Raw genomic sequence first — 26,812 nt, 5'->3', positions numbered from 1 at the left:
TCTACTCAGTAGTGATATTTTATTCAAGGTAGCAAGAATTCAACATGTCAACATTCAGCATCAGAATATGAGCAGAGCATCATTAACACAAATACTAAGGCTTATATGCAGGAGCATGACTTTAAAAAAAAAAAAGTATTTAGTAATGATAAAAAAAACCCATAGGCAGATTCTTAAATCTAGTTAAGATGTTTAGCATATGTAAAATATCACAGATAGTGTTTAAAGCCAAATATGTGGGCGTTGCTGGACATCTGAAATGACTACTTTCCTCAAATTGTATTCACCATAGACTCAGAGACATGAAGTAATAGTAGGGTGGTGACATCACTGGTTTAAGTGTGAGGGTCTGAGGCTGGTGAGTGCAGCAGAGCGGAGATGGGCACCGGGCAGAGAGCTGTGTTGTACATGTGGTCATGTTGTCTCACTCCTTACTGCCTCTGGGTAAGTGACAGCACCACTCATGTTGAATGTGTCTCCATCAGCCGTGCGCGTCTTCTCGTATAGGGCTGTAGGAACTCTTGGTTCATATCATATACAGTAGACTGTATGTACATTAGCCGCATCCTATTTCACCTTCTTCCTGTTGTTGCTGGTTGGGTTCCTGGCTGAGTAAAGACCGATGAGGTCAGAAGAGGGGAAGAGATGAGTCACTTCCTAGCAGATCGTTTTCAGTACTACGATGAGGAATATTTGGTCAAAAAGACATCAATAATATGTTGATTGTTAGATGTTTCATGTTTTATTGTATCACTTCCTTGTCTTTAAATCTTTCTTTTAAAACTAATAGTCTGAATAATATCAATCAAGGAAGCTTCAAATATTAAAACTGTGTGCTTTTCATTATAAATTTGCTGGTATGACCAAAATACTTAATGTAATACTTTATCTTGGAGAAATAGATAAAAACTATAAATATTATAATTTTACTTAAATATTAAGAGAATATTGACTATTAATATTTAAACAACTTAACTATTAGCATTGTGGAAAATAACAAAGTGCAAATACTTTGTTACAGTACTTAAGTAGAATTTTTTAGGACTCTATGTGTACTTGAAAAAAGTTGTCTGTTATTTTTCTGACAACGTTTTGCTTTTTAATCCTTAACTTTTGACTTTCTACTCCTTACACTTTCAAAACAGGCTCATTACTTTAGGGGAAAGTCACTGCATGTCCTCACGACATTAAAGTGATTTGAACATAAATAGAGGGAAAAATAATACATAGAAGCCTTGTAAACAATACAAGCGAGCTACTTTTTACACCGAATATATTTCAGAGCTTGTACTTTTTCACTCTTACTTAAGTAAAGTTGAATTGGTGCTTTCACCAGAGTATTTTTAACACTATTAGTAGAAGTAGCTGTACTTCTACTTAAGCCACACTTGATTAGCCACTTGTTATCAAGCAGCTAATCAAGGGTTAGCAGCTTGATTAGCCACTTGTTATCATTAGGTAGCAGGTAGTGGCTACAGCTAATGATAAAATGAAAATGGTACTCAGTATTGAGTATTTTCCTTAGGTGTACATGTAATTTTGAAGATATGGTAATTAAGGTGTGAGGACTAAATATTAATAAAGTATTAAAGGAGATAGAAGGTTAAAGGTTTTTTTTGTTGAAATACTCGTGTGTGGCAGTAAATTGGAAGGGAAAGGTATGTGAGAGTTTCTATGCTATTGAAATCTTTAGCAGAGCACTTCAAAGAATTGTTAATCAGATTACCTGTAGGGGGCACATGTGGACAGAGATCCAGATTTTAGGAACCCCTCTGCCTCAGTTTGCTCCCAGGTTAAGTCTCTGAAGTGTGTCAGAGTGGCCCACTATGTCTTTATTTAAGGTACAAGTTCACTGGCAGAAGGTGGCTGAAGTGAGCAGCATGTGTCAGGAAGTGTTATTCTTTCCTTGTCTGTTGTGGTGTTTGCATGACTCCGACTCTGGGTGAGATTTAAACAAACACTGAGTTGCCTGTTGTGATTGGTGGTTTTGGCCACGTTGCGCAGACAAACTGGTTGATGTGCATACAGTGCAATCCCACTTGCCTGGAGCCACACCTGTCTTTTGTCTTGTCTCTTTTGTGCCCGTCCAATTTATCTACTGATAGCTTTCTCTTAATGTAATACATACACTTGTCCTCATTCCTGTCTGATTGTATCACAAACCTTACTTTCTCTGCAGCTTTCTCTCTCTGCTCACACACTCAACCTCGTCTCTATTTTTTCTTTCCTTCTACATGTTGTCTGCATGCTTGCTGTCCTGGCTGTGTCACTCCACTTATGTTTCCTGCAGCTGAATCAAGCTGGAGCGACAGAGCACCGCAGAACATATATCACCCTCCCTTCTCCCCCCTCTGTTCTGAATCACGGACCTCCCATTCCCTCTCTTTGCCTCGCTCTTGCTCTCTGTCTCGCTGTCTTTGGCTCTGTCCCACACTCCCTCTCTCCACCCAGTTTCTCCTTGACGGTGAGTCCTGTAACACTCACTATAGAGAGCAGCTTGGCTGACGCATTTTCTCCTACCTGCCCATACCTGCAGAAAAAGGCGAGGGGAGGGAAGAAAAAAAAATTCCTTTCTCTGGATCTGACCTCTCTACCACAGCTCTCTCTTCAGTTTCCTCTTTGCGGCGGTGCATTGGTTGCCCTCTGGTTTTCCTCATGGAATACGAATGACTACAGCAGCTTTCTTTTTGCCACCAGCTGCCCTGCACCATTTCTGCTTGCAGCTTTTTGCCGGAAGATACAATAGTTGTGTGCAGTATGAAGATGTAGCCTTGTTGGAAGGGTGGGTGGATTTAACAACTTTTAATCAGAGCCATGTTTCGGGAGAAAAAGCTCAACACCAGCTGCGAGAGTGTGCGTCAGGTCGGCTATAATTTAGGCTCACATGAGGACAGAGAAGCTCTCACCCGGTGAATTGGCAGAGGTCTCGCAGAGCACTGAGATAAGTGAACGTTTGGCCAAACAGAGTATATTGAGGTGATTTTATCATTAGTGCTCATTGTTTTTGTACTTGATTATTTTTAGTAGTGATTTGTGTTCTTTAAGCTAGAGAACCTGTTGGAAGACAGTGTAGCAGTGTTTCAGTAAAACTTATATTAAGTGGTGACCTTTCCTAACCTTTATATGCCCACTTGGGTGTTGTGCTAGGAATATCACAGCAGACATATCTTGTAAGCATCGAAATAGACATTAGAAAGCTTCACAATCCACTTAATGCCGACAGCCTGGAGCCTTGAAACAAGAGTGCTGACATCTAAAGTGGGACTGCACTGCAGAAAGGACACTGAGTAAAGAAACTGGGTAGATTTTCTCTCCTGTAACATTCAGACATCATCTGTGCTACAGTGCTGTAAGCAACAGCATCATTACATTAAGCCTGCTGAGCTCTGTCATTTTCTCTGTCACCTTATACACTGCTGCAGTACTGACCCTGCAACATGCGTCACTGAATACATAGGCCACCATCCCTGGACTGCCACCTCTCCAGCATAACTAGACTCTAATGATTCCCTGCTGCTGCTCCTGCTGCAACAACAAGAGTCCCAGCTTAGCTCACGGGCTCCGTTCAGACACAGCAGGTCCCCTCGTTGGTTGGTTGTGATGGAGTATCTCGGGGGCAAGCTGTCAGTAGCTCAATCTCAGGTGTCAGGATGGGTGGGAAATGTGCGTCGCTCCCTTCACGGGGCACTCAGCTTTTTGTCCACCTCGGCGGAGAGGGGAGGCAGGGGAGAGGACGATACTGGGGACTTCAAGAGAACCAACTCCCTGCGCTCCCTGGCCTCCCGCAGCAGGGAGTCCTTCCGCAGGTTTTCTCTGCGCAGCCAGCAACGCCTGTCCTTACGCAGACGCACGGCACCCAACACCCCCACTGCTGTAAGACGCCACACATACACACACACTTTAAGTACAGAAACATAGCAGGGAAGCACTGATTCCAACTTTCATCGCTGATGGTTTTGCAAACAGTGAATCGTGTATCTAGAGATGAGGCACTAATGTGACTCATAAGTTTTACTTTTACATCTGTTGGTGATAAATAAAGCACAAGTGGCATTCAAGTCATTTCATAGCTATGTCCATGTCACTGTATTAACTGCTGCTCCTTCATCAAGTATTTGGTCTCTAGCCAAACATGTGAAGAACTTAACCACATGCTGCCTGATGCACAGCCCTGCTGCTTCTCATCTGTCGATTTTTGTGGATTATTCTCATCTCCATCTTGTTTTCTTTGGAACAGCGTAGTGTTTGTCTCTCTTTGATTAGCAAATCCGTTGTGCTACCTGTTCTTCAAGTGATATAATTAGACACAAGAACTGAGAAAGGGGCTGATAAACACTGAAATTGTAAAATATGTCTATATTTTATAATTGTTTATTTATTTGTACATAATTTCTGTCCCTTGTAACCTGGTCTGCGTGAAGGACAGATTTAAAAGTCCCTGAGGGACGTGTGCCTTGCAGTGAAGTTGTTCCTATATTCATGTCGACGCCTGTTTGCTCAACTGCTGTCCAACACCTCATGAGTCACAGCACCTAAAGATAAGAGGTGTTTTCATGAGATCTGTGTTGCTATTAGTTGTGTTACCATGTCTAAAGTTAGTTCTACACATCAGCAACTGTTTTTGTGGTCTGTGGGAGTAGCGTCCGGCGTCCGCTCCCACTGACTCAGTAAATGACAGTAAATGATCCCTAATGATTGAAAGCTATTGAATTGATGAGAGGAGGCAGTGGATTTGAAAACTGGAACTACACATTTCTCCCAGAGCACAGAGAAACTGAAGACGGTTGAAAAAGCCATTACCACTAGCACATCTAGACACAAGGCTTTAGTTTCGTGCCCTATTCAAGCTGTCTCTGCTGTTTGTGACACGTTTTTGGTCCGTTGTCTGAGGTGTGAGCTGCATATTACAGTTATACGTAATTGTTGTTTTGATCTATTCATTTATTTTTGCCAGTTCAAATCAATAGCAGAAATGATACCAATATAATGTTTATTGTTGATATACTCATCCAGAAAACCGGCCAACTGGTTAATCAGAAAGTAAAGTTTTATTTTTTTTATTTTTTTTAAACTTTTCATTCTCCTATTTTGAGAGTGATTTCTTTGCAGGTCTCATTATAAGGAGTTGAATCAGTGCTCCATGATTTTCAGAATAGCTGTGGTAGTATAAACAAACGGTTCTGCTCTGACATCTCATAGCTAGAAGTCACTTGTAATCTCAGATGACTTCCCAAAATGATCGGTTTCCAAAGCCCCTGACTAAGTACTCTGATATGCAATTTCTGTTATAACAGATTTTATGTAAATATAAACTGCTCTGAGTTAAAATTGTGATTTGTGAAAACATAGTATGTTTTATACCAAAGTGGTACGAATGTGGCCACCACAGACTGTAATTGGAGAGTTGAACGTAACCACATCACCCATTGCTTTGCCTTGATGTTAGACATTATGGTCTTTCCCGTGTAGGTGTTTAGGAGCCTGAAGTGACCATCTAATGAGTTATCACCCACTAACTAAGGCTGGTTACCAATAGAGTATGACCAGTTTATTTATTTTTATAATCAGAATAGTGGATTTTTAAGACAACATCTGTCCTTAAAACCCTTTATCTGTCAAGCAAGAACTGCACCGTAATAGATACATGGAAATTACTGCCAGAATTTCAATCGCTTCAATCACTTGTGTGGGCTGTTGGTGCAGTTAACTGCTTCATAAACAACATTTTTTTATTTATTGACTGCAATAAAATAGCTCTAAAAAGCCAACATGGTTGAGACAACCAGTTCAGTGACTCATAACATCTCAGGTGACTCTTGGCAGACAGCTAGCAGTGCTAACTGAATCTGTTGGCACCCACCTGTCACTCAGAGTAGCCACACCTGTAATAATGCAACCTTTAAGCAGTAATAAAGTTTGAAAGGGCGAAATATTTAAAAAAAAAGTACATTAACACTTCAAGTACACTTTTCACAAAGGAAGAAAGTTGGTTGTTTTTTTTGTATATACGGGAGGATTCCCTTTAAGAGGCAGACACAAAGGCCTATTCAGGAAACTCAAATTTTAGGCACTTCTGCTTTATTTTTCAACATGTATGTAGCAGTTTCTGAAATTTACAAGATGTAAGCATGTATACACGCTGAAGGGAAACACATTTGATCTCAAACAATCTTCCTGTTTGCAAACCAGAAAAACAAACCCCAGACTGAAAGTAATCCTCTAAGTCAGGTTCAGCACACTCTGAGCTGAAATCTTAAGCCAAGTCAGGTTTCTTACATTCTTCTCTCTGTTCTTACGAACTGCTTTGTACGACGGCGAGACCTCGTCTGTATGCAACACTTGTGTAATGAAAAATATATACAGCACTGTTCTGTTTTCCTTGTACGGTTTCTCGTAATGTAAAACTTCTGACATGCGGCTAAAGCCCATTTGCTGGCATGAGATTAGTGCTCACGGGAGCAGTTGTTTTGAATATCTTTTAGGATATTGATATTGATTGCTGGGGTGTACATGAGTGCCCGCCAGGCATATTTTCCCACTCCACCAAGGCCAGAGGGATTGAAGCAGATGAGAATGGAGCGGTGAGTGCTGTAAGTGTGATTGAATGTGTTTTTAGGGCTTTTATTACCCTGACATATATAAGATGGACAATGATAGTCATCCTGAAATACACATACACATTCCTCGATAGCATCAAATTGTGGTACAAGCTTGTATCTTAGACACTGTTTATGTAAATAGAATGACTATATCGAAAGATCTCTGCCCCTGATGTCAGACCATGAGGTAACAGAGCCCTTCCCTTTTCAAGAAACAGCACTGCAGCTACTCGCCTTTCAGTTAACTGCTGAGGACGTAACAGTCACTGCTGCAATCGGCAGCCGGTGCACTATCAAAAAGTTTCCAAGGCCCTGCTCCAGCCCCTTCCTCCGCAGATTGTCAGTCAGACATATTTAGTGATCAGCCTTTTCTTTCCTTCATCCATCCATTCATCCGGGCTTTGTTATGTTGTTTCCCCTGACACACCCTTCCTGTCCAGAGGAAGTTGGCTATTGCTAATGTTATTAAGGAAAAGCCTTCCTCCTGAGAGCTATAGCTGCTAGACCTGTCAGTTCAGTCGGTTTCCTTCATCTTTTCCACGATTACTGCAAAGGTTGCACCTGTGAGTGTTCATTCAGCAAAGGTAATTAACAGCCATAGTGGATATTTTTTTTCCTTTTTTTTATATATGTGGCATTGTTTGTTTTGGGTGTTTAACCAGTACATCTGTCTAACCTGGCACTGTCTGTTGATTGATGGAGATTTAAGTCAGAAAAAGACACAGAAAGACTCCAGCTAAAGTTCAGTTACCAAGGCTGGTTGAAAGCTGCTATTGTACTGAATAATAAAAGCTAAGAGATTATGAATGAGCCTCTAAACAGCTTTACAACCTCTGCTTTGAGCACCCTGCCATAAGTACCTGTGTAAAGACTGCTCACTACAACATGTTCCAGCAAAGGCAGTGTTCGACCTCTGCACTGATCTGCTGAGGGAGTGTTCTGGGCGTGTTTAGGTTGAATAGCACACATGTACACATTGGATTGGAATTTTTATCACCAGAACTTTACAAGGCCTATTTGCCTGCAGTGATAGCAGTGTACAGCAACATGTGAGGGTAAAACTGAAAGATGACATAATATCAGCAAGTGTAGCTGGAAGCTTTCACAATCAAAACTCCAGAATCTCCATATTTGTAGCTTCACATGCTGGATTATGATCGTTGTAGACCAGAGAAGTGAAACATTTTACTGGCTCTGCCCAGGCAGTGTGTGCATTTTTTATCTTTGCTTCTGTATCAGAGTCACTCAGGACTCAGATATGCAGTTTTTAAGGTTAAGTGTTGGTGCTGTAAGTCCTTGAGAAGAGGTTATGCTGAAGTACCAAGTGCTTTCTCAGATGCAGGGAGTATTGTTGAATGCCATTCTGGCTGTTTTCACTTTTCCTGTTGGGAAGGGCTTCGCTGATGAATGATGTCCTGTGTTTTTTCCTCACTCTCACACTTTCTTCAGCTGTTTTGTTTTCCCTCAATCAGAATTTCACACAGTCACACTCTTCCTCATGTGCTCATTCTTACACCTGTTTTGCAGCACCCCTGCGTCTCTGCTCTTATATACACAAAGAAAACATTCACAAAGCTTCAAGTACGAGTGCTCTAATCTGCCCTCCGTGCTCATATAAGCACAACTACTGAGCTGCTCTCGCTGTTAAGGGGCCTGGGCAATTACAGAGCCAGGTGTATCAGATTTCTTTGTCCAGCCCTTAGGCAACATCTGAGGACAGAACGATTTTCTATTGTTTTGTTCTATATAGGCCAGGCTTATCAGTTCTTCTGCCTCTGTGAGCTCCGTGTGGGTTTGAGACAGTATGTCCTCTGTGCCCGCCTCATTAAAAGAGGCATGGTTCAGTAGGCAGAAAAAACACACTCGATCACCCAGCCGCCCACCACCATCTCTGTCCCCACTCTGGTTCTGTCTCCATTAACTCATCCCTTCACCTTCCATTACCCGTCTTACCACTGGTGGCTGCTCAAGCTCAGCAGCATGCTGCTCTATCAGCAACACTGTGTGCTCTTCAGAAGTAATTTTAGTTATGATGTCAATTAGCTACTATTACACTTTATCATTCATTAATGTTTTGTTGCTTGGCTTCCTATTAGGGATGTGAATGGTCCACAGATATTAAAGACTTGTTCACTGCACCCCACTGATTTTTAGCTATTCATGTCTCTCAAGCTGGTTGTCATCATTCATTGCTCTTCTGTTTTTTCCCCTAGGTACAGCAGAAGCAAAGTGTCAGTGGTGAAGAGGAGGTGAAGGGCTCAGAAACACCGGTCCGTGAGACTGACAGTCAGTATGGGACCTGGGAGACGGGACTACGCACTGATGATAGGTAAATATACAATAAAAATGACATGCAAATACAACTAAACTAGGTAAATTAAAAATGTCTAGGCTACTTCAAAACAACTAACTTAGAAGAGAGGCCAGGGTTGGGCTGGCCAACACTCCTGCCTAGGGATGGGTATCGTTTAGGTTTTATCCGATACCGGTGCCAAATCGGTACTTTTGAAACGGTGCCGGTGCTCAAACGGTGCTCAAACCGGTGTTTAAAGAATGGAGAACACAAACTGGTCCAAAAACCTCTCATGTTCAGCTGTTTTTTGTAAAAAGATAACAATGTTAGCCTTTTCTGCAGCTATGGGGCATATATGGTATCACTCTTGGCTGGAAGCAGTGCTTAAACAATGGAAAAAACACAAACTTTGTCCAAAACCTCTCATGTTTAACTGTTTTCCACTTTTTCTTTGGTCATTTTAGCCTTTTTAGCCAGGGTGAAGGGAGCATCTGCCATCAAACAAGAGGACAGCCGCATGTAGCTATGATGATGTTTGCTAGTTCACCTTACATGCATTAATGTAATAACGTGGTTAGCCTACTCAACGTAAATTAGCTACTCACGCAGAGAAGAACGGCTGCTGCCACCATCATCCGTCATCATTTCTGCTACACTGGCAGGGCTAGGGGCCAGGACTCTCCTCTTCGTGTTTTTGGAGGATGTTGCATAACAGGCAACCCACCCACAGTAGATGTGCTCGGTGTGAGGTCTCACAGCAAGCTATCAAATACGGCGCATTTCTGGGCTTTTAAAAAAAACGCTATGCGTCGCCAGGTGTTTCATCGGATTTGAGGTGTTACCTCCTTTGACAGTATCACAGTATCAGCTTAAAGCACTTGTTGCTGCTGAGTTTGCATATTTTGCTGTGAAGTACAGCCAGACTTTTGACCGCTTCGCCTTGGACATTTTTAATCTGTAGCTCTGCTCTAACAGAACGTACGTACCTGGCCCCGCCTACTATCCTCGGAAACGTAAAATGATTGGCTAGAATCTAAAGTGTATCACAGCTCAGGAAAAAAAAGCACCGAAATAAAGCACCGAAATGTGCGCTGCTTTTCGGTCTGGTTACTACCGTTTATGTCAGAACACCGGACACCGGTACCCATCCCTACTCCTGCCTCACTACACAGCTTTGGAAAATGTGAAGGAAGACATACATTTTGAACTTTTAACTGCATTATTATATCACTATTTTATTACAGAAAGTTCTGTTGTTACAATGGATACACACATTTTTTAGAAATGACATTTTCTGTGATGAGCTACAGCTACCAGAACATGTATTTCTTACAATTGAAGTCATTCAGATAAATTTCTTTTGTTTCCTACATCAGCATTACTTTATCATGTACAAAATACTGAGATGTCCTGCTGAAATTGCTCTTCTCCTTCTCATATTAAGGTATCAGAAGGAGTAAATGTGTACATGACATCCCTGATTTAAAACAAACAAACAAAGATATGGCCAATACTTGTACGACTGTGTGAGACTGCACTGTAAAATGTTAATTCAAAACACTTTGGAAGCAGTGAAATGGGAAAGATGATTTTTATAAACAGACATGTGCTTTAAGATCAGCATCAGACAAAAGGGAGTTTTATTTTTAATTATTAATAATCCTACATTAAAACCAGGAGTCAAGAGTTCAAGCAGCAATAGAGTGATGACCAGTCAAGTCTCCACAGGCACAAGCTTTATCCACACCTGAAAAGGCGTGGCCTTTTGAGACTGAAGGCCACACACCACCCAAAGACAAACGGCTGCCATTGCGAGACCAGCGGATTAGAATGAAAGGCAGAGTGATTTTTTTTTTAAACCCTGACGCATTAATCTCTTCATATGTTTGCTGACATTGCACCGCCTGAGCTGAGATGTTTAATAAGTCACAATCTATAAAATGTTCGACTCTGACAAATCAGTGTCATTTTTGTTTATAAATGATTAAAGCCTGATGAAAGAAGAACTTTAGTTAGCATAATAGCACAATAAAAAGTTTATTAAAGATCTTAAATAAAATCAAACAAGTTGATCCAAAATGATTAAATGCTATGGTGATAATGTTTGAAGAAGACCAGAAAATCAGCGGCCCATTCAACAACACAAAAGATCGTTTACCTTAAAAAAGACGAAATCCAAACATGATGTAATCCAATAAATATTGCCTATGTAGCAACAGCATGCAGGAGTGAAATGTGTGTAAAGGTTTAATAGAAACCCACAGCGGAGCTGAAATAACTTCAGGTGGAACAACAGATTGTTCTTCTCGCTTCATTGCATTACTTTGCGATCCATTACTGACCTCATGTGGTCAGAACATAACATCACAAAAATACTGAGCACTGATGATAATAATAAAGGAGAGTAAGTTCTTAAAAGTCTGAACACACACTCTACACAGTTCACTTTACTAGGGTTCACTGTTTTCACTGTTGTCATGGTTTTGATGAAATGATGAGATCCTGTGGTTACTTAATCCACGCAGCTGTTTTCAGACGTTTCAAAGATCTTGTTTATGCTAATCATCGACAGTCTGACACCTGCGACTCCCAGCTCAGAAAGTAATCTCAGTCCTTCACCGAAAAAGCCAACTCCAGCACACACACCAGGTGATGTTGCTTCACCATTTGAAAGCAGCAGTCTGGATGGCCTCCCTCCCTCATCCCCACCTGAGAGCCAGCCGCTCTCTTTCCCTGACGTAAGTGCTAAACACAGCTCAATCCTTTTGAACGTTACCAAATGAGCCGGTTTAAGTCAGTAAAGTCTGCTCTGTCTTCACTATGGTGACACACGTCTTCTTTATTATGCTGTGTTTATACATTTTGTCTCGTGTTTTCTTTTTGTGTTTTGATATCCAGGCTCCGACCACCCTGTTAGATACCAGCGTGCTCCGCTCTAGAGCCCAGCTGGGGAAGAAACGAGCGCCGCGGACACGACCCACCAGGGCTACACGTCAGAGTGCTGCACAAGCAGAGGGTGAGGGAGGAACCACTGAGGACTGGCTCTACAGAGACTCCACAGGTTACTACTCATTACTGCTCATGAATGAATAAGGTTCTAGATATGCAGACTCCAAAGTGCAGTTCTGTTGTCCATACATGCCTTTAATCTAGAGTCTCTCAAAAGTTCACCTCCCTCCCAGGGCTGCCACGATTAGTCGACTAGTCACGATTACGTCGACTATCAAAATCGTCGACGACTGATTTAATAGTCGACACGTCGTTTGAAGCTTTGTAAGATCCCAAAAGACACAGGAATAAGTAGTAGGATTTAAGAGTGTAATAACGGACTGAAACAGAAGATGGCAGCACTGCATGTACAAGGATGCCAGCTGCCGTTAAACCCCGAAGAAGAAGCTGTGTCCCAGAATTCATAGGGCAGCCCTGCTCTGTCACTACCTGATCCGTACCGGAAACCCGATCGGTACCCCGATGCGCAAATCTTACGTCACTTCCTCTCTTTGCCAACATTGCGTCATTCAATATATTTGAATGATACGGTTAGCGGCCAGTTAGCTCCTAGCATTTCTCAACAGCTCTGCCTCCTTTTCGACTGCCCGGGACATTTAAACAATGGATAATCCGTATACAAAGAAATTCATGCTTTTCTCCTCAACAGAGAGCGTCCCCCGATTGAGAAACAGCGCCGTAAAATAAGAAGAATGGCGCCTAATGACAGAGTTAATAATGCAGACTTTGTAATATCTCACGTGTAGATTCATCAGCCAGATTAAGTGTTTACTGACAATTGACAGTGATAGCGCACATCATCATCACTATTCCAACAATCCTCTCCTCACAGACAAGCATAAACACACTCGACTATCGCTAAATCAGATTTAACACATGTTTGTAATGACGCTAATTCAGTTTATAATAGGGTTTATTCGCTCGGTCAGCAGGTGGCGGTATCCTCGTTCACTGGGGAGTAAACTGCCATTAAACGAACAGAAGAAGAAGAAGAAAACATCTGCACATGCGCAGTAAGGATCGGAGAGTCCTGATCCGTAACTTTATTTTTATTTTTCGATTTTGTCTACATTGTACTGAAATGCTTCATTATTGCAAACATTTTAGGATATACTTGTTATTCTTAACAGATACTCTGACCCATAACTATCGTAAAACGCTACGACCGGAAGTAGAAACCTTTCGCGCATACGGGGTACCGATCGGGTTTCCGGTACGGATCGGGTAGTGACATGCTCAGTTTCCAACAATGGCGGCAGCTGGTTAGTTTTAATATTACTCTTATTATTCTTTCTGGGTCACAAAATAAATGTTTAACATATTTCAGGCGAGAATGTAGCTGTGTAAACCTCAAATATCTGCTCAGTTTATCAAGACACCACATATTCTCAAAAGCGCCCCGACATTTTCAGAGACGTCCGTTACCCACTAGCTCGATAGTTAGCCGGGGGCAAGGCTAACTAGAGCCGTGAGAACACCAGACTCCTGGCAAATCGTTTTCAAACCCACCGCCGTCTTTCGCTACTCAGGTTAAACATGATATCTAAGTCACTTAGATAAGTTAAAAATGTTATTGTTTGGCTTTTTTTAGTATTTTATTTGTTCCTGAGTAAATCGGTTTGGCTGAGATTAAAGTTATAGTTTTTACACAGCTGAATAAACGTCAAGCAGACAGCTGATTATCAGAAGTGTGAGATGCTGGAGAATTTACTCCGGTGTCCTGTTATATTTTAGATAGCAAGGAGTTTATTAAACTTCACCGAAACAATCTGCAAATTTCATTAAAATTTAATAAACTATCATCTTGTCTTTATTTTTAGTTAGCACAGACCTTAAACACTTAAAGCTGTAAGCTAATGATAGTTATATAAGAGCAGATGCTGCTGGTGCAATAAGCTGTACGTTTTACGTCCAATGGATGATGATCTGATTAGTCGACTAATTGCAAAAATAATCGGTGACTAGTCGTCTATCAAAATTTGTGGCAGCCCTACTCCCTCCCTGCACTCTCTTAACTGGCTCCCAAATCACACAAAGAACTTTTCCAACCACAACAACTTTTCCCAGGGAATAGAAGGCTTATGATGTTCCCCTAAATGCAATTTTTCCCGATAGACCGTGGACTGAATTCAGTTCCAGGAACATCAATTTCATTTATTCCAGGAATCTGATTCATAAGTCCTCACTGGGTAGTTGAAGTTTCAGGAAGTTTCAGTTTGAAACAGGAACCATTTAATATTTCTACCAGCATTTCGGTGCAAGTTGGTTTCCTTGTATTTTGTGGTGGAAATACTCGGGCTAATAAATTAACATGACGACCAGGGTTGGTTCATTTTTGTTGCGAACAATAACCAAGGGAATTTGAGATCTTTACTTGTTTGTTTTAATTAATTTGCTTAAACCTCCCAAAGCTGAAGCCCTGTTGTGGAAATGCAAATTTAAAAATCCCTGGAGGAGCTTCTACGCTTGCTGCACATAAGCTCTAGGGGGAGATTACAGGACATTTGGTGGAAAGTACCTGTTAATATGTGCTCACCGTTCGACAGAGGCAAAGGCTGAGAGTAAAGACGATGACTCAGACTCTGAGGAGAAGCCCAGAGGAGCTGATGCTGCACCGGCTGTTGCGTCACAGCCACAGAGGGTCGCCCTGTTCCCTGGCATGGACCCTTCAGCTTTAAAGGTGAGCCAGGAACTGTGCGTTCACCTCCTGGCATTGTTTGTCATGTTGCAGTTTTATTTCACAGAGCCTTCTCTTATTTTAAACTCGCACTGACTTTTTAGCAAACTCTTTGTAATGCATCGCTTTTTCTGTCAGGCACAGCTGAAGAAGAGGGGGGACTCTGACAATCAAACTGATGGACCTGCTCCCTCTCCCTCCCAGCTGTCTCACTCTCCCAAGTCCCCTTTTCTCCCCAGGGCAGCGCGTGTGCTGCCCCCCTCTGGCGGGAAAGAAAATGGGTAAGCAACATCAGCTGAACACAAAACGTTTATTTTATACTTGAGAGAATTTGTCGACTCATCGTTTATCTTACTTTGTAGCCAGGAGGATTCACCCCAGTGGTTGAAAGAGCTGAAATCCAAGAAACGCCTGAGTCAGTATGAAAGTGAGAGCTAAGTAAATAATAAGGTGAGCTAGGTTTTTGGCTCTTCTGTGTGTCTTCTTGTTTTGTAACAAATAAACAGCAGCGGTTCTCATACTTATCTCTGTCTGTCTCCTGAAGGTTGCCTTAACAGATGAATCTGTGTGAAACAGAAGCCTTAACGTTTGACCCAGAGAGTAGGAGGAGGTTGAATCTACAGCTGCTGATGATTTTTTTTGTTTTGTTTTTTTTAAAACCCCCCCACTTTTTTTTCTCTCTCTCTCTCTCTTCTCATCTGGGTCGGTAAATGTGCATGGTGCCTTTTTGGGGGGGAAGTCTCTGTCCTATGGAAAAAGAAAAACGAGCATGGAGGAAAAACATCAGGCTGGTCTGCTTACTCCATTTCATGCTTGAACACAGGGGCTCCAAAACGAACTTCACACGAACACTTTAAAGAGGGACCAGGAGGAGTCGGGAAGACACAGCACCTCCTTTTCCTGGACGAGCTTCATCGCATGCTGGAGGACAATCCAGCCAATCCTTTGTATCCAGTTTCCTCTTTACTGAGCTAATGTACAGGCTAGCCATGTATGTGTTATCTGCAGAGGTTGCTGATTGGAGTCACACAAACTTTACCATAGGATGACATTTCAGACACTAATGATTTCTGCGTATTGAGAACAAACCTCCACGGTCTTGATCGTCCACGGGGGTGCTGCTCATGTTAGTATCTGTAATCAGGAGATGTTATATTTGTATCCTCATTGATTTAACAAAGGTGGAGAACTCGTTTTGGAAAGGATGCATCACTACAGCAGAGCTGTTCACTTTGATACAGTTACACAACCTAACAGGGGTGCAGTTGCTGCATACTGTGTATATATTTTTTTGTGATTTATCTTTTTGTCAATGTGTAAGAGGGATGGGACAAGCAGCTTTGTATCTGTCAATCATGCACACTCCTAATCAGCACAAACACACTCCTCAGTCTTTTATAAAAACACTAATCAGCCCATCTTCCCCTTCTTTAGTAGATTGTAGCTGCGAGCATCTAATTTAAGCCATACTCACCTACTTCTCGATCATGTCCTGACAATACTGTTTTTATTTCCCAGTATGTGCAATTTCCCTTTCGTTTTTGTCACTCATTATCCATGCATGTACAATCTTTGCTGTCACATCAGGCTTGGCTCTCGCTGACTGGTTCAGAGGACCTAGATGTTGACTTACACTACTCCAGGGAAGGGGACGGTTCATTCACTACAATGTAAACGAGTCCTGTAATGCACCAAACTAATGTGAACATTTGAACTTCAGCTACGCCTCATCTCCGTCTTCCTCTCCACATTTGCCATCTCCCTACTTTCTCCACGCTTCAGTAAAGCACTTTGTCACTTGACGCACTACAGCACAGACACCCACCCACCACCACCCCTTCCCCTCTGGTCTCATCTTCTGTATCGTCGGCCTGCTCGTGCAATGCAAGTGAATGTGTTGATCGAGGCTTCAGAGTGATTGTCCCTGGTGTGTATGTACATGGATGTTTTACTTTGTCATAAAATTCAAGGGTTAATTTTTATGCCCTTTTTTTTTTTTTTTTTTTTTAAATTCAAAAGGAAAGGTCTATATTGCACTGTGTTGTACTGGCCAGTGTCCTAAAGTGAATAAATTCTTAATAAAATATACTTGACTTGTGTCACAGCCTCATGTAACATGAAAAACTGCATTCTTCTGGGTATTTCTTGAATCAAGTTACTTATTTTTAGTACACAAAAAAGGCACGAGGAACTCTTGTGTAGTTGAGATTGGGTGAATGAGTGTGTGTGTGTGTGTGTGTGTTTATGCTGAGTAGGGCCGTTTGCTGAATCCTCTTGGCTCTCTCTCTGTGTGCCCACACACAACGCCTGCTGGCAGCCAGGCAGATAGGCAGGGCAGCGTGTGCCAACACAGCTGCCTATTGAGAGGCAGCGTTACGGACACAATGTGAGCGACAGACTTGCTGTATCAACAGCTCCCCCTTTTCTGCTGTTGTGGCCAGAAATAAACCATAAATACCCCCCCCACACCATCCCTGCGGTCTAATGGCTCAACCCCACCAAACACCAAGTGGCAGCGAAAAAAGAGGGACACTACAGCTTCCTAGCAGGCATACCCAGGTAAAAGCCTCCTACTGGACACATACTTATCAATCACCATGGTGTAATAATGCCATTGCAAAGGAGTTCAGTGGTGCTGCACCAGGGAAGACTCAGGTTTGGTGGAGTTTGTTATTAAGTATTGCACGTGATGAAGAAAATGTGTGTTCATACTCGAAAAACAAACTCTTATCAGGTAAATTATTACTGCTGAGGCTTTAAAAAAGTCCTCCTGCTCAAGGATGTATTCTACAATTGTAGCTTAGACATTAAGCTTCTCTCGTGTGTGTGTGTGTGTGTGTCCATGTATGAATGTGTGACGGACGGTGCTTTTTCTATGTGTGTGCTGCTGCCAAAAAGTGGAGGAGCAGTGGATCAGGAGGATGTCGGAGCAGCAAAGTGCCCCGGAGCAGCTAGCTGCTGGGAAGAGCCAGGGTGGAGCTGGAGCCACATACAAGGTACTGGAACAACTTGGTTTGCTCATAGAAGAACTGCTCCCAGGGTTCACCTTTATACAGGTGTATTTCGCTGCCCAGCTATTGGTCACAGATGTACCTGCATCATCTGCTGAACCTGACAGTTTGAGTTATTTTTAAGCTCAGCCTATGTCATGTCTATTTTCTATATGGAGGCTGTTATCTTAAGCTCCCAGGGGAAACTGAAAGGAGTCTGTGTTAGTTTATGGAATGCCTTTTGTTTCTGTGTTTCCAGGTGGTGCTGTTTGAGTTTGAAAATTTTCAGGGCTGCAAGGCAGAGTTTTCTGCAGAGTGTAAAGATGTGACAGAGAAGGGACTGCAGAAGGTCAGCTCTGTGATTGTTGAGTCAGGACCGTAAGTAATGCCGCATGTGAGATTATTCATATAAGAAAATGTAGAAGATAACTTGTTAGGCAAGCTTGTCATGCTGGTAAACTCGGATCTTCTCTTTTCCCCTCAGCTGGGTGGGTTATGATCGGCATGGGTTCACAGGGGAGCAGTTTATTCTGGAGAAAGGAGAGTATCCACGCTGGGACACCTGGACCAACAGTCAGAACAGCTACTCCCTCTTGTCTCTAAGGCCACTCAAAGTGGTGCGTGACTAGTTTACATACAAAGCTCATGATGCAGTCACACAGATATGTGAAGAATATTTGACACGAGCTGTTTACACGTAACCTTTGCCCGTTGTATTTTTACCTCCTGACACATTTTAAATGATTGCTTTACTGAATCAGTGTCTACAAACACACGCACACATTCAGACTACACCCTGGTGACATTTGTGTAATTTTTGTGTTCAGGATGGTGCTGAACACAAGCTGCACCTGTATGAGAATCCAAGTTTTACTGGCAGAAAGATGGAGATCGTTGACGATGATGTGCCCAGTTTGTGGGGCCATGGTTTTCAGGACCGTGTAGCAAGCATCAAAGCTCTCAATGGAACGTAAGATCCTCAGCGCACCCTTATCTAAACCACATCGCACTGCCTTCTGGGTGTTTTTCTGCGACACACCTCACATTTTGTCTGTTTCTCCTTCCTCCAGATGGGTTGGCTACATGTACCCAGGCTACAGGGGTCGGCAGTTTGTCTTTGAGCGAGGAGATTTCAAGCATTGGAATGACTGGGAGGCCCCCGCTCCCCAGATCCAGTCTGTCCGACGTGTGCGAGACATGCAGTGGCACAAGAGGGGCTGTTTCATCGTTCCCGATCCAGCTCCGGCTCCTGATCCCGACCCTGCCCCAGCACCTCCTGCCCCTCCTGCTACAGCTGGAGCCAGCTGAGCAGGACCCTCGCCTGCCTCCCACAGCCTTCCCCACGCTGCCGACAGTGCCTGCCCTCTGCCTTAACCTAACCACGGCAAACGCTGCTTGTGCCCAGTGAGGAGTGCCATGTATGTATCAGTGGCGAATAAAAGTTGTTTGACCTGGAGTTTATTGGTGATGTTGTACTTCAAGTCAAGGTGGAGATGGCTTTAACTAAAGGTTTGGAAACAAAATAAAAACACTATCAGAGATGTCACACTGACATCTATGTGGAGATAATGCAGCCTACATCTGGCAGATAGTTTTCCTCGAGATAAGCTGCAGATGTGTGCCGCTTTCATTGCATGTGTTTTCCTATTCTAGTCAGACAGCTGAAAACCTCATCGAGCATTAGGAACACATGACTTATTCAATGCATATGTGGATACGCGTTTGCCTAACAGAAATGGAAATGATGTCATGCTGTATGTATGCTTGCTATTAAAACAGAGTGCGCTGCATTCCCTTCCCTTAGTCTTCATTGTGCATTTGGTGGTTAATGGTCACAAGGTGAACACTGAGAGCATGCAGTTACTCCAGTGTACCTATTTAACACTATTATACTAGTGTTAAGTTCAGGTTTAGCATAATAAGAGAAAAAAAATCAGTCCAAATGTAAAAGCACACATGCATGCGGTTTTTAAAACAAAGCACACTTTTCCCTCACAACACTGACTGGAGCATTTTCTCTATTTTTCTACAAAGTGCAAAGTTTTAATCATGTAAAAGAGGGAGAGCAGAGATAAGAGACACAGACCTGAAGTTTATGCATAATACTTGCAGAAAACATGCAGCTGATCATCAATAACTCAATCAAAATTGCCAGAATCATGAGAAGATTCTGGCAATTTCTGCCTCAGCATCGTTTCCCTGGACTAGAATTTTCACTTAAACATGAGGCTTTCAAACACGCACGCACACACACACACACAAAACACATCTGAAATGAGCCACAAACAACCTCACTGTTGTCAGAAAGCAAGCAATTTTACTCAAGGATTTGTCAATCCTGTGAGTGTGCAACCGGATATTGAGCCCAGATTTACTGCCCATAATCGCATGAAAAACAAATTAACTATTGATTAGTCATACAATCATTTCCTGAGTGTACTTGACTACACTTGACTACATCAAGTGTAGTCAAGTGAACATAACATCCCAACAAAACAGTCGCAGTCAGCATGTCTTTAATCGACAAAGTCGTTGACTGTTTCTCAGACGGACCATCTGGCTCATAAAAGCAGCCAGTCACTGGATTTGATTGCAGGACTCCTTCGGTTCTAATGATTGGATGTAACTGTGTTACATTATCTGTCTGTGTAATGTGTTCCCTGAAAGAGTCGTGTTTGTGTTTTGGAAATACAAGTCGTATACAATATTTTCAAGGGTGGAACGTTTGTACAGCATACATCTTTATTGACTTTGAATATATTCCATCCACTTTGTGCAATGTACCAGTACCACTGGCAGCAGAGTCATGCTGTACCACAGGATGATGCTATCACCATGCTTGACTTTGGGTAGAGCATTTGAAAGACTGACTTTTGCTCCCATAACCATACCTTTTGTTATTGTGGCAGAAAAGCTCTCTGTCTTTGTCTTGACTGACCATAAAACTTCCAGAAGGCATTTAGTTTGTACATTTGGGCAGCTGCAAATTACAGTTGAGCTTGATGGTGTTGATTTTGGAGCAGGGCCTTCTTCTTTGGTTGGTTACCACTCAGTCCATGGCGAGATAAAACTGGCTTCCTGTAGACAGTGACGCTGGGGTTTCAGCAGTTTCCGGTTCATGACAGATTTGATCCTTTGTGGTTTCTGAATTGTTCTAGGCCATTGTGAACAATTTCCTCTCATCTGAGGGTGACAGTTTTGGTGTTCTTTCAGACCTTGGCAAAGTGGTGTCACACCTGATTAACTGTTAGCTCCAAGAGATCTTCCCAGCTTGTGTAAATCTAGCTTTCTTTCTTAGATCTTCACTGAGCTCCTTGGACTTTTCCATTGTTCTGAGCATTGTCAGTCCAATGAGTGCTGTCAAATAAATCCTTTTTATGTTGGCAAAGACAATTTGCATACAGATGAGGACAGAATTATTTGCCACACAGTACAGAAAAAGTCTGGCAGAAGTAGGAACCAAACAATTTCAAAGACTCTGGAAAGAAAACTATCGAAGATGTACCTAAAAACCCCAGAACAACTGCCAAGACTCTAGTGAATGACTTAGCCAAACCAGCAATTGTACTCTGAAAGAGGGCAATCACTAGAAGCCTGCACAGGAATGGACTGCAACGTTATGGACCAAGAAAAACTCCACATATAGTGTCAAAGTTCCCAAGTCCTAATTCGAGACACCATCAAAGCTGGTTGAGAACAACAGGGCTAAAGTCCTGTGGGACCAGCAGCTGCTGGTCAACCAACCAGACACAGTGGTGGTTAATAAAAAGCAGAAGACTGCAGTTGTGATAGATGTTGCAATCACAGCAGACAAGAACATCAGGAAGAAGCAGCATGAGGGAGCAACAGGAGCAGAATTGGAAGGTAAATTCTAAAATGGTCCAAAATGTTCCTGGTAACAGGAGCATTGGGAGCTGTAACAACAATACTAAAAGAGTGACTTCAACAGATTTCACGCACAACAACAGAGGTCTCTCTCAGTAGGGAACTTATTATAAGCAATTCAAATTCAATTTCTTCTTCTTTATTCTTGGACACTAATAAAGTTGCTTAGAATGATTCGCAGTTCAAAATAATCCTTATTTATCATATACCGTGTCTTGGTTCAGCCTCATATGTCCCTTTAAGGTCCCTGAAAAGCTGCAGCTTGGTATTGTAATTCTGCAAAGGCTCTTGGCCACCGCTGAAACAGACCATCAGGCAACACCACAAAACCTCAAACCCAAAAATCTCAGCTCCAGTTCATCTGTTGTCCGTGGTGATGCATGCACATTATGATCTCATTAAAATGTTTCCTTTTAGCAACACTAACAATAAAAAGATCACCTCGATAGCATGATGCTTCATTTCAAGCATCCATTTGAAATCCTACTGTGGTGAAAGTACCGATCTTAATGATAATAATAACAAACACACCTAATAAGAGCACATTTTTAGTAGGAAATCACTCTAGTTTCATCTGAATCACTGTGAACAATATAAAGTAGATGTAAAAAAATAAATAAATACGAGTATAGAGTATAAATAGAAGTGTCTAAAAACTTTGTCCCAAAGTATAAAAATGTTAAAGATGGATTGTTATGGAGCTGTTTTATTGCTCCCAGTAGATGGTCAGCAGGTTTAAGTCATAAATCCATTCTTTAGAGCTGCTGTCTTTCTTTGCAGCCAGCAGCATTACCATCTGCCTTTATTTGATTTGATTTTTTAACACCATACAGTAAAAAAATAAAATAAAATCAACTCAAACATATGGAAATGTTCAGCAGCATCTCTTCTGTTATTCACATCCCTCCAGCACGGTAAAACCCATCTTTTACCGTCCTTCTCTCTCTCACTCTCCCTGCTCATTGTAGGTGTGGGTCTCTTGGCACTGTTTGTGCTGAATCATGAGGACATCAAACAATGACTGGCTGGACAAAACTGACAACTAATGAAATAACTTTGTGGGAGTGTGACACTCTGGGGTGGGGTGGGGTGGGGTTGGGTGGGGGTGCACAGTGACCCCTGATTTCATTCTGCTGGGCCTATGGCAGGCCGATCTGCCGGCCAGCTTGGACACTCTCGGTGCTGTTGGCAAAGTTTCCACCCCTGGGCGTCCCGTATATATTGAGCTCATTGTGCCATCACAAACACACTGGCACAGACAGGTACTGGTAAGGGGATCATGTCCGTCACGCTGTATTTTATAAAAAAAATTTTAATATATATATTTATCAGTATTTGTCTTCTTTTTGCCACTGTAATTTAGGTTAAATCTTAGAAACTTAGAACAATAACAGCAAACAGAATCAATCAACAGCTTCTCAGATTTTAGAAAAAGCTACCAAAAAAAAAAAATTACAGAAATACCTCAAAATTATTCAGAATTATACTTTTACCTGTTTCTTTTCAGCATCATCCTTATCCATTCAATATGGCCACAGACCACCAGAGTCCTGCATCCAAGCAGCAGCAGCCAGGCACCAGTGCGTTTAAGGTGAGGGAGGACAGGCGCACACTGGCAGCGAGACCAGTTCACATAAGTTCACATGAAATCTGTGCACTCCGTATTTGCAATTGTTTATCTTCCAAAAAAACACAACTCCTTTCAAGAGCTAAAAAAGAAGAAGAAATTTTTCCTCTTTTCCAGCTGGTTATCTATGAGCAGGAAAACTTCCAGGGACGCTGCCATGAGCTGACTGGTCCCTGTAACAACCTTCAGGAAGCAGGCGTGGAGAAAGTGGGCTCCATACTGGTGCTGTGTGGACCGTGAGTGTGGGTCAGAGACAGACAGAGAAAACTAGCAAATGACCAAAAAAAAGAGGGAATGGAATAGAGAAAAGCAATCAAATTTAATGTGTGATAAGCAGACAACCAACCATCTTTCCAGCTGAGCCCCTGCATCAATCACAGCCCCATTTGTTGTTGTGGTTGTTGTTGTTGTTTTCTGTCTTCTCAGATGGGTGGGATATGAGCAGGCCAACTGTAAGGGGGAGCAGTATGTGTTTGAGAAGGGCGAGTATCCTCGCTGGGATTCCTGGACCAACAGCAGGCGTAGTGACACCATTGTTGCATTCCGCCCCATTAAAGTGGTAAGAGAGATTTACAAATTTATACCTCCATCCCATAATCAGCTGCTTCACATCTCACCCTTGGCTTGATTTTTTTTTTCTTCTGATTCATCAGGACAGCCAGGAGCACAAGATTGTCCTTTACGAAAACCCCAGCTTTGCAGGGAAGAAGATAGAAATCATAGATGATGATGTCCCCAGCTTTCACGCACACGGCTACCAGGAGAAGGTCTCTTCTGTTCGGGTCCAGAGTGGCACGTGAGTCCATCCTTTCAGCAGGTGCTGTATATCATAGAAATAGCTGCCACATGCCCTTTGACCTCTAATTGGCTAACATTTGTTTCCCCTCTCTTTGCTTGTGGTGCACCAGCTGGGTGGGCTACCAGTATCCAGGCTACAGAGGCTATCAGTACCTGTTTGAGAAGGGGGAGTACAAGGACACCACTGATTTCGGAGCCCAGATTCCTCAGATCCAATCAGTCCGGCGCATCAGAGACATGCAGTGGCATCAGAGGGGTGCCTTTCATCCCGTCAACTAAGCTTGTGACTCTCTCCTGTCAGGAATCCTGACCTCAGCATCCTCTGCTCCCTTTCTGGCAACAAACCCTTTGACCTTCATTTACCACCACCATGCAGCATTTTGATATCAGCTGAGGCAGTAGTAACAATCTTTGAAGCAAACTAATAAATCCTCATTGCTTACATTTGACTCAATCATGGGATTGTCTTCTGTTTTTCCCCTCCACACAAGTCCTTCAGACTGCAACACCTGAAAAACAGACACCACCAATGCATCTAAACTGTGCTTAAACCACCAGAGAATATATGGGTATTGTGAAGGCATTACATGGGTTGGTTTGTGCACTGGCCCACTCCGACCAATAGGCTGCGCTGTAGGGTGTTTACTGGAGACGTCACTTCCTGTTGTCCCAGTAAAGAAGAGGCAACATTACAAGATGAAAAATATTCTCCTGCTTTAGCGTGCTAACGGTTTAATTTTTAAAAGCTATTATAGTAACTGCATATATTATCCCCACATTCCCCGGATACTTTGGTAAGAAAATGGTACAGCTCACGAGTTAGCTTAGCTTAGCTAGCTAATGTTAGACCACGTTTAGGTTTTGTATGTGTTGTACTACTCTTAAATGTGGCATGTCTTGAAAATATAGCCTGATAATCCACTAATATGACTGAAGTTGTGACTAAGTTATCCGCTTATTTCTTTGATTGAAGTAACGGGGTGTTTTATCGACTTTTATGTCGATAAAAATGAAGCTAATGTAGTAAGAATCCAGCGTATGAAGTAAAGTTTCTTATTCTTCAGGGCTGACATCTCACCTACCTGGCTATGTAAGGAGCTGTAAAAGTGTTTTTAAAGCACTTACTAGACCATTAGACTAAAGCCAAACTTTAAATTGGGATTTTCAGGTTACAAAACGAACATGATAAAGATCACTTTAAGGAGATCAGCAACGAAGAAGTTGAGCTTTGTAGATTTGTATGGCTTTGACATGAAATATTTAAAGTATTTGTTATATTAATTTTGGACATTATTGTTCTTTTAATAAACCACCTTTCCAACAGTCAAGATGCCTGTCCAGTGTAGCAGCTGCTCTGAAAAGCGTGCCGTGCTTAAACGTCCAAAAACCGGCCACTCTCTGTGTAAGGAGTGCTTCTTCTGGGCCTTTGAAGAGGAGATTCATCAGACCATAGTGTCAGCAAAGCTGTTCAAAACCGGGGAGTCTGTGGGAATCGCTGCCTCCGGGGGAAAAGATTCCACTGTGCTTGCACATGTAATGAAGGTCCTGAATGAGCGATACAGCTACGGCCTTGAGCTCATGCTTCTCTCGGTGGATGAGGGAATCACGGGTTATCGAGATGACTCCTTGGAGACTGTGAAGAGGAACCAGCAACAGTATGAGCTGCCTCTGAAGATTGTGTCCTATGAGGAGCTGTATGGCTGGACAATGGATGCTATAGTGAAGCAGGTTGGGCTGAAAAATAACTGCACCTTCTGTGGCGTGTTCAGGAGGCAGGCGTTGGACAGAGGAGCCATCATGCTTAAAGTGGACAAGATATGTACAGGTAGATTCAAATGACTGAAAATGTGAGCAGTGTTAGCTTTAATGTGTTGTTTTGAATAACGAGATGTCTCTGTTTTGTTTTCTTTTTTTCCCCTCTGCACAGGTCACAATGCTGATGATGTGGCAGAAACTGTTTTGATGAACGTCTTGCGAGGGGACATAGCTCGGCTGCGCCGCTGCACCACCATCTCAACGGACAGCGAGAACGAAGGGGTCGTGCCACGCTGCAAGCCCCTTAAATACGCTTATGAAAAAGAGATTGTTCTGTATGCTTACTTCAAGAAATTAGACTACTTTTCTACTGAGTGTATCTACTCTCCTAATGCTTACCGTGGCTATGCAAGAACCTATTTAAAGGATCTGGAGAGTGTGAGGCCCAGTTCGATCATGGACGTTATTCACTCCGGTGAGAACCTGTCTGTGCGCGAGGGGGTAAAGATGCCTGTCCAGGGAACCTGCAGCCGGTGTGGCTACATCTCCAGTCAGAAACTGTGTAAGGCATGTGTGCTGTTGGAGGGGCTGAACCGAGGTCTGCCAAAGCTGGGAATAGGCAAACATCACCGCTTCCATGATAAAATCCTCTCCCAGCAGCCACTTACAGAGGAGGAGGAGAGAAAGCTGAAAGCAGTAGACTTTTGAATCATAAATAATGTTTTTTTTTTCTTTAGAATAAATGACATTTGTTGTCTTTTATAGGAGAGCGATCAAATCTTATCTTTCCATTTCATATCATTGAAGTATTTATTGACTGTTTATATGGAATTTTAATTTGAAATGCTGTATAGACTTTTTACACTTTATACAAAAGAGTGTGACCAGCTGCTTTTGTTGTCATTTGCCATCTAAAAAAAGACATTTGAAGGTGCATTTACTTTATTTTTGTATGTCCCAGTGTACCAACCTTTGGGGAAGGGTCTGATAACAGTTATGGTCATACTTCAAAGTATTTTATGATCTATAATAAATGCATTGATCTTTATCTTCAAACTTGTCCCAAAAACTTGAGTATGCAGTCTGATTTGTTGTGCCTTTCATGATTCTAATGGTATAAAGTTTATTCTTCTCTGAGGTTATGTGAACAGATATGCACTACATGATCTAGAAGGTTTA

At 42.3% G+C, this 26,812-nt stretch overlaps 4 protein-coding genes across 5 annotated transcripts in view; all 4 read left to right on the top strand.

The window, feature by feature from the left end:
* The window catches only part of si:ch73-138n13.1 (uncharacterized), a 29,487-nt gene extending 12,776 nt beyond the window's left edge, over positions 1 to 16,711 (top strand). For both annotated transcript variants that reach the window (XM_076890578.1, XM_004558533.5), the window contains 7 exons: positions 8,813 to 8,928; positions 11,465 to 11,630; positions 11,791 to 11,953; positions 14,448 to 14,581; positions 14,717 to 14,859; positions 14,941 to 15,028; positions 15,123 to 16,711. In XM_076890578.1, coding sequence (XP_076746693.1) covers positions 8,813 to 8,928; positions 11,465 to 11,630; positions 11,791 to 11,953; positions 14,448 to 14,581; positions 14,717 to 14,859; positions 14,941 to 15,016 — 798 coding nt within the window. In that variant the 3' untranslated portion in view covers positions 15,017 to 15,028; positions 15,123 to 16,711. The remainder of the gene's footprint in view (positions 1 to 8,812; positions 8,929 to 11,464; positions 11,631 to 11,790; positions 11,954 to 14,447; positions 14,582 to 14,716; positions 14,860 to 14,940; positions 15,029 to 15,122) is intronic.
* Positions 16,712 to 17,030: 319 nt separating this feature from the next.
* On the top strand, positions 17,031 to 19,358 carry LOC101474875 (beta-crystallin B3). Its single transcript, XM_004558534.5, has 6 exons — positions 17,031 to 17,137; positions 17,477 to 17,574; positions 17,828 to 17,946; positions 18,053 to 18,185; positions 18,396 to 18,538; positions 18,639 to 19,358. The coding sequence occupies exons 2-6, from the start codon at positions 17,500 to 17,502 to the stop codon at positions 18,874 to 18,876; spliced, it is 708 nt and encodes a 235-aa protein (XP_004558591.1). The 5' UTR covers positions 17,031 to 17,137; positions 17,477 to 17,499; the 3' UTR covers positions 18,877 to 19,358.
* Positions 19,359 to 22,651: 3,293 nt separating this feature from the next.
* Positions 22,652 to 24,327, top strand: crybb2 (crystallin, beta B2). Its single transcript, XM_004558535.2, has 6 exons — positions 22,652 to 22,721; positions 22,961 to 23,044; positions 23,198 to 23,316; positions 23,507 to 23,639; positions 23,734 to 23,876; positions 23,989 to 24,327. Exons 2-6 carry the CDS (start codon positions 22,982 to 22,984, stop codon positions 24,155 to 24,157), a joined length of 627 nt encoding a protein of 208 aa, XP_004558592.1. The 5' UTR covers positions 22,652 to 22,721; positions 22,961 to 22,981; the 3' UTR covers positions 24,158 to 24,327.
* Positions 24,328 to 24,412: 85 nt separating this feature from the next.
* On the top strand, positions 24,413 to 26,702 carry ctu1 (cytosolic thiouridylase subunit 1 homolog (S. pombe)). The gene is made up of 3 exons (XM_004558536.3): positions 24,413 to 24,672; positions 25,203 to 25,703; positions 25,806 to 26,702. The coding sequence occupies exons 2-3, from the start codon at positions 25,208 to 25,210 to the stop codon at positions 26,339 to 26,341; spliced, it is 1,032 nt and encodes a 343-aa protein (XP_004558593.1). The 5' UTR covers positions 24,413 to 24,672; positions 25,203 to 25,207; the 3' UTR covers positions 26,342 to 26,702.
* Positions 26,703 to 26,812: the final 110 nt, after the last annotated feature.

The sequence above is a fragment of the Maylandia zebra genome, linkage group LG12 (assembly GCF_041146795.1).
Source record: "Maylandia zebra isolate NMK-2024a linkage group LG12, Mzebra_GT3a, whole genome shotgun sequence".
Classification (NCBI taxonomy): domain Eukaryota; kingdom Metazoa; phylum Chordata; class Actinopteri; order Cichliformes; family Cichlidae; genus Maylandia; species Maylandia zebra.
Note: the sequence above shows the minus strand (reverse complement) of the source record. Positions and strands in the feature narration are given on the sequence as shown.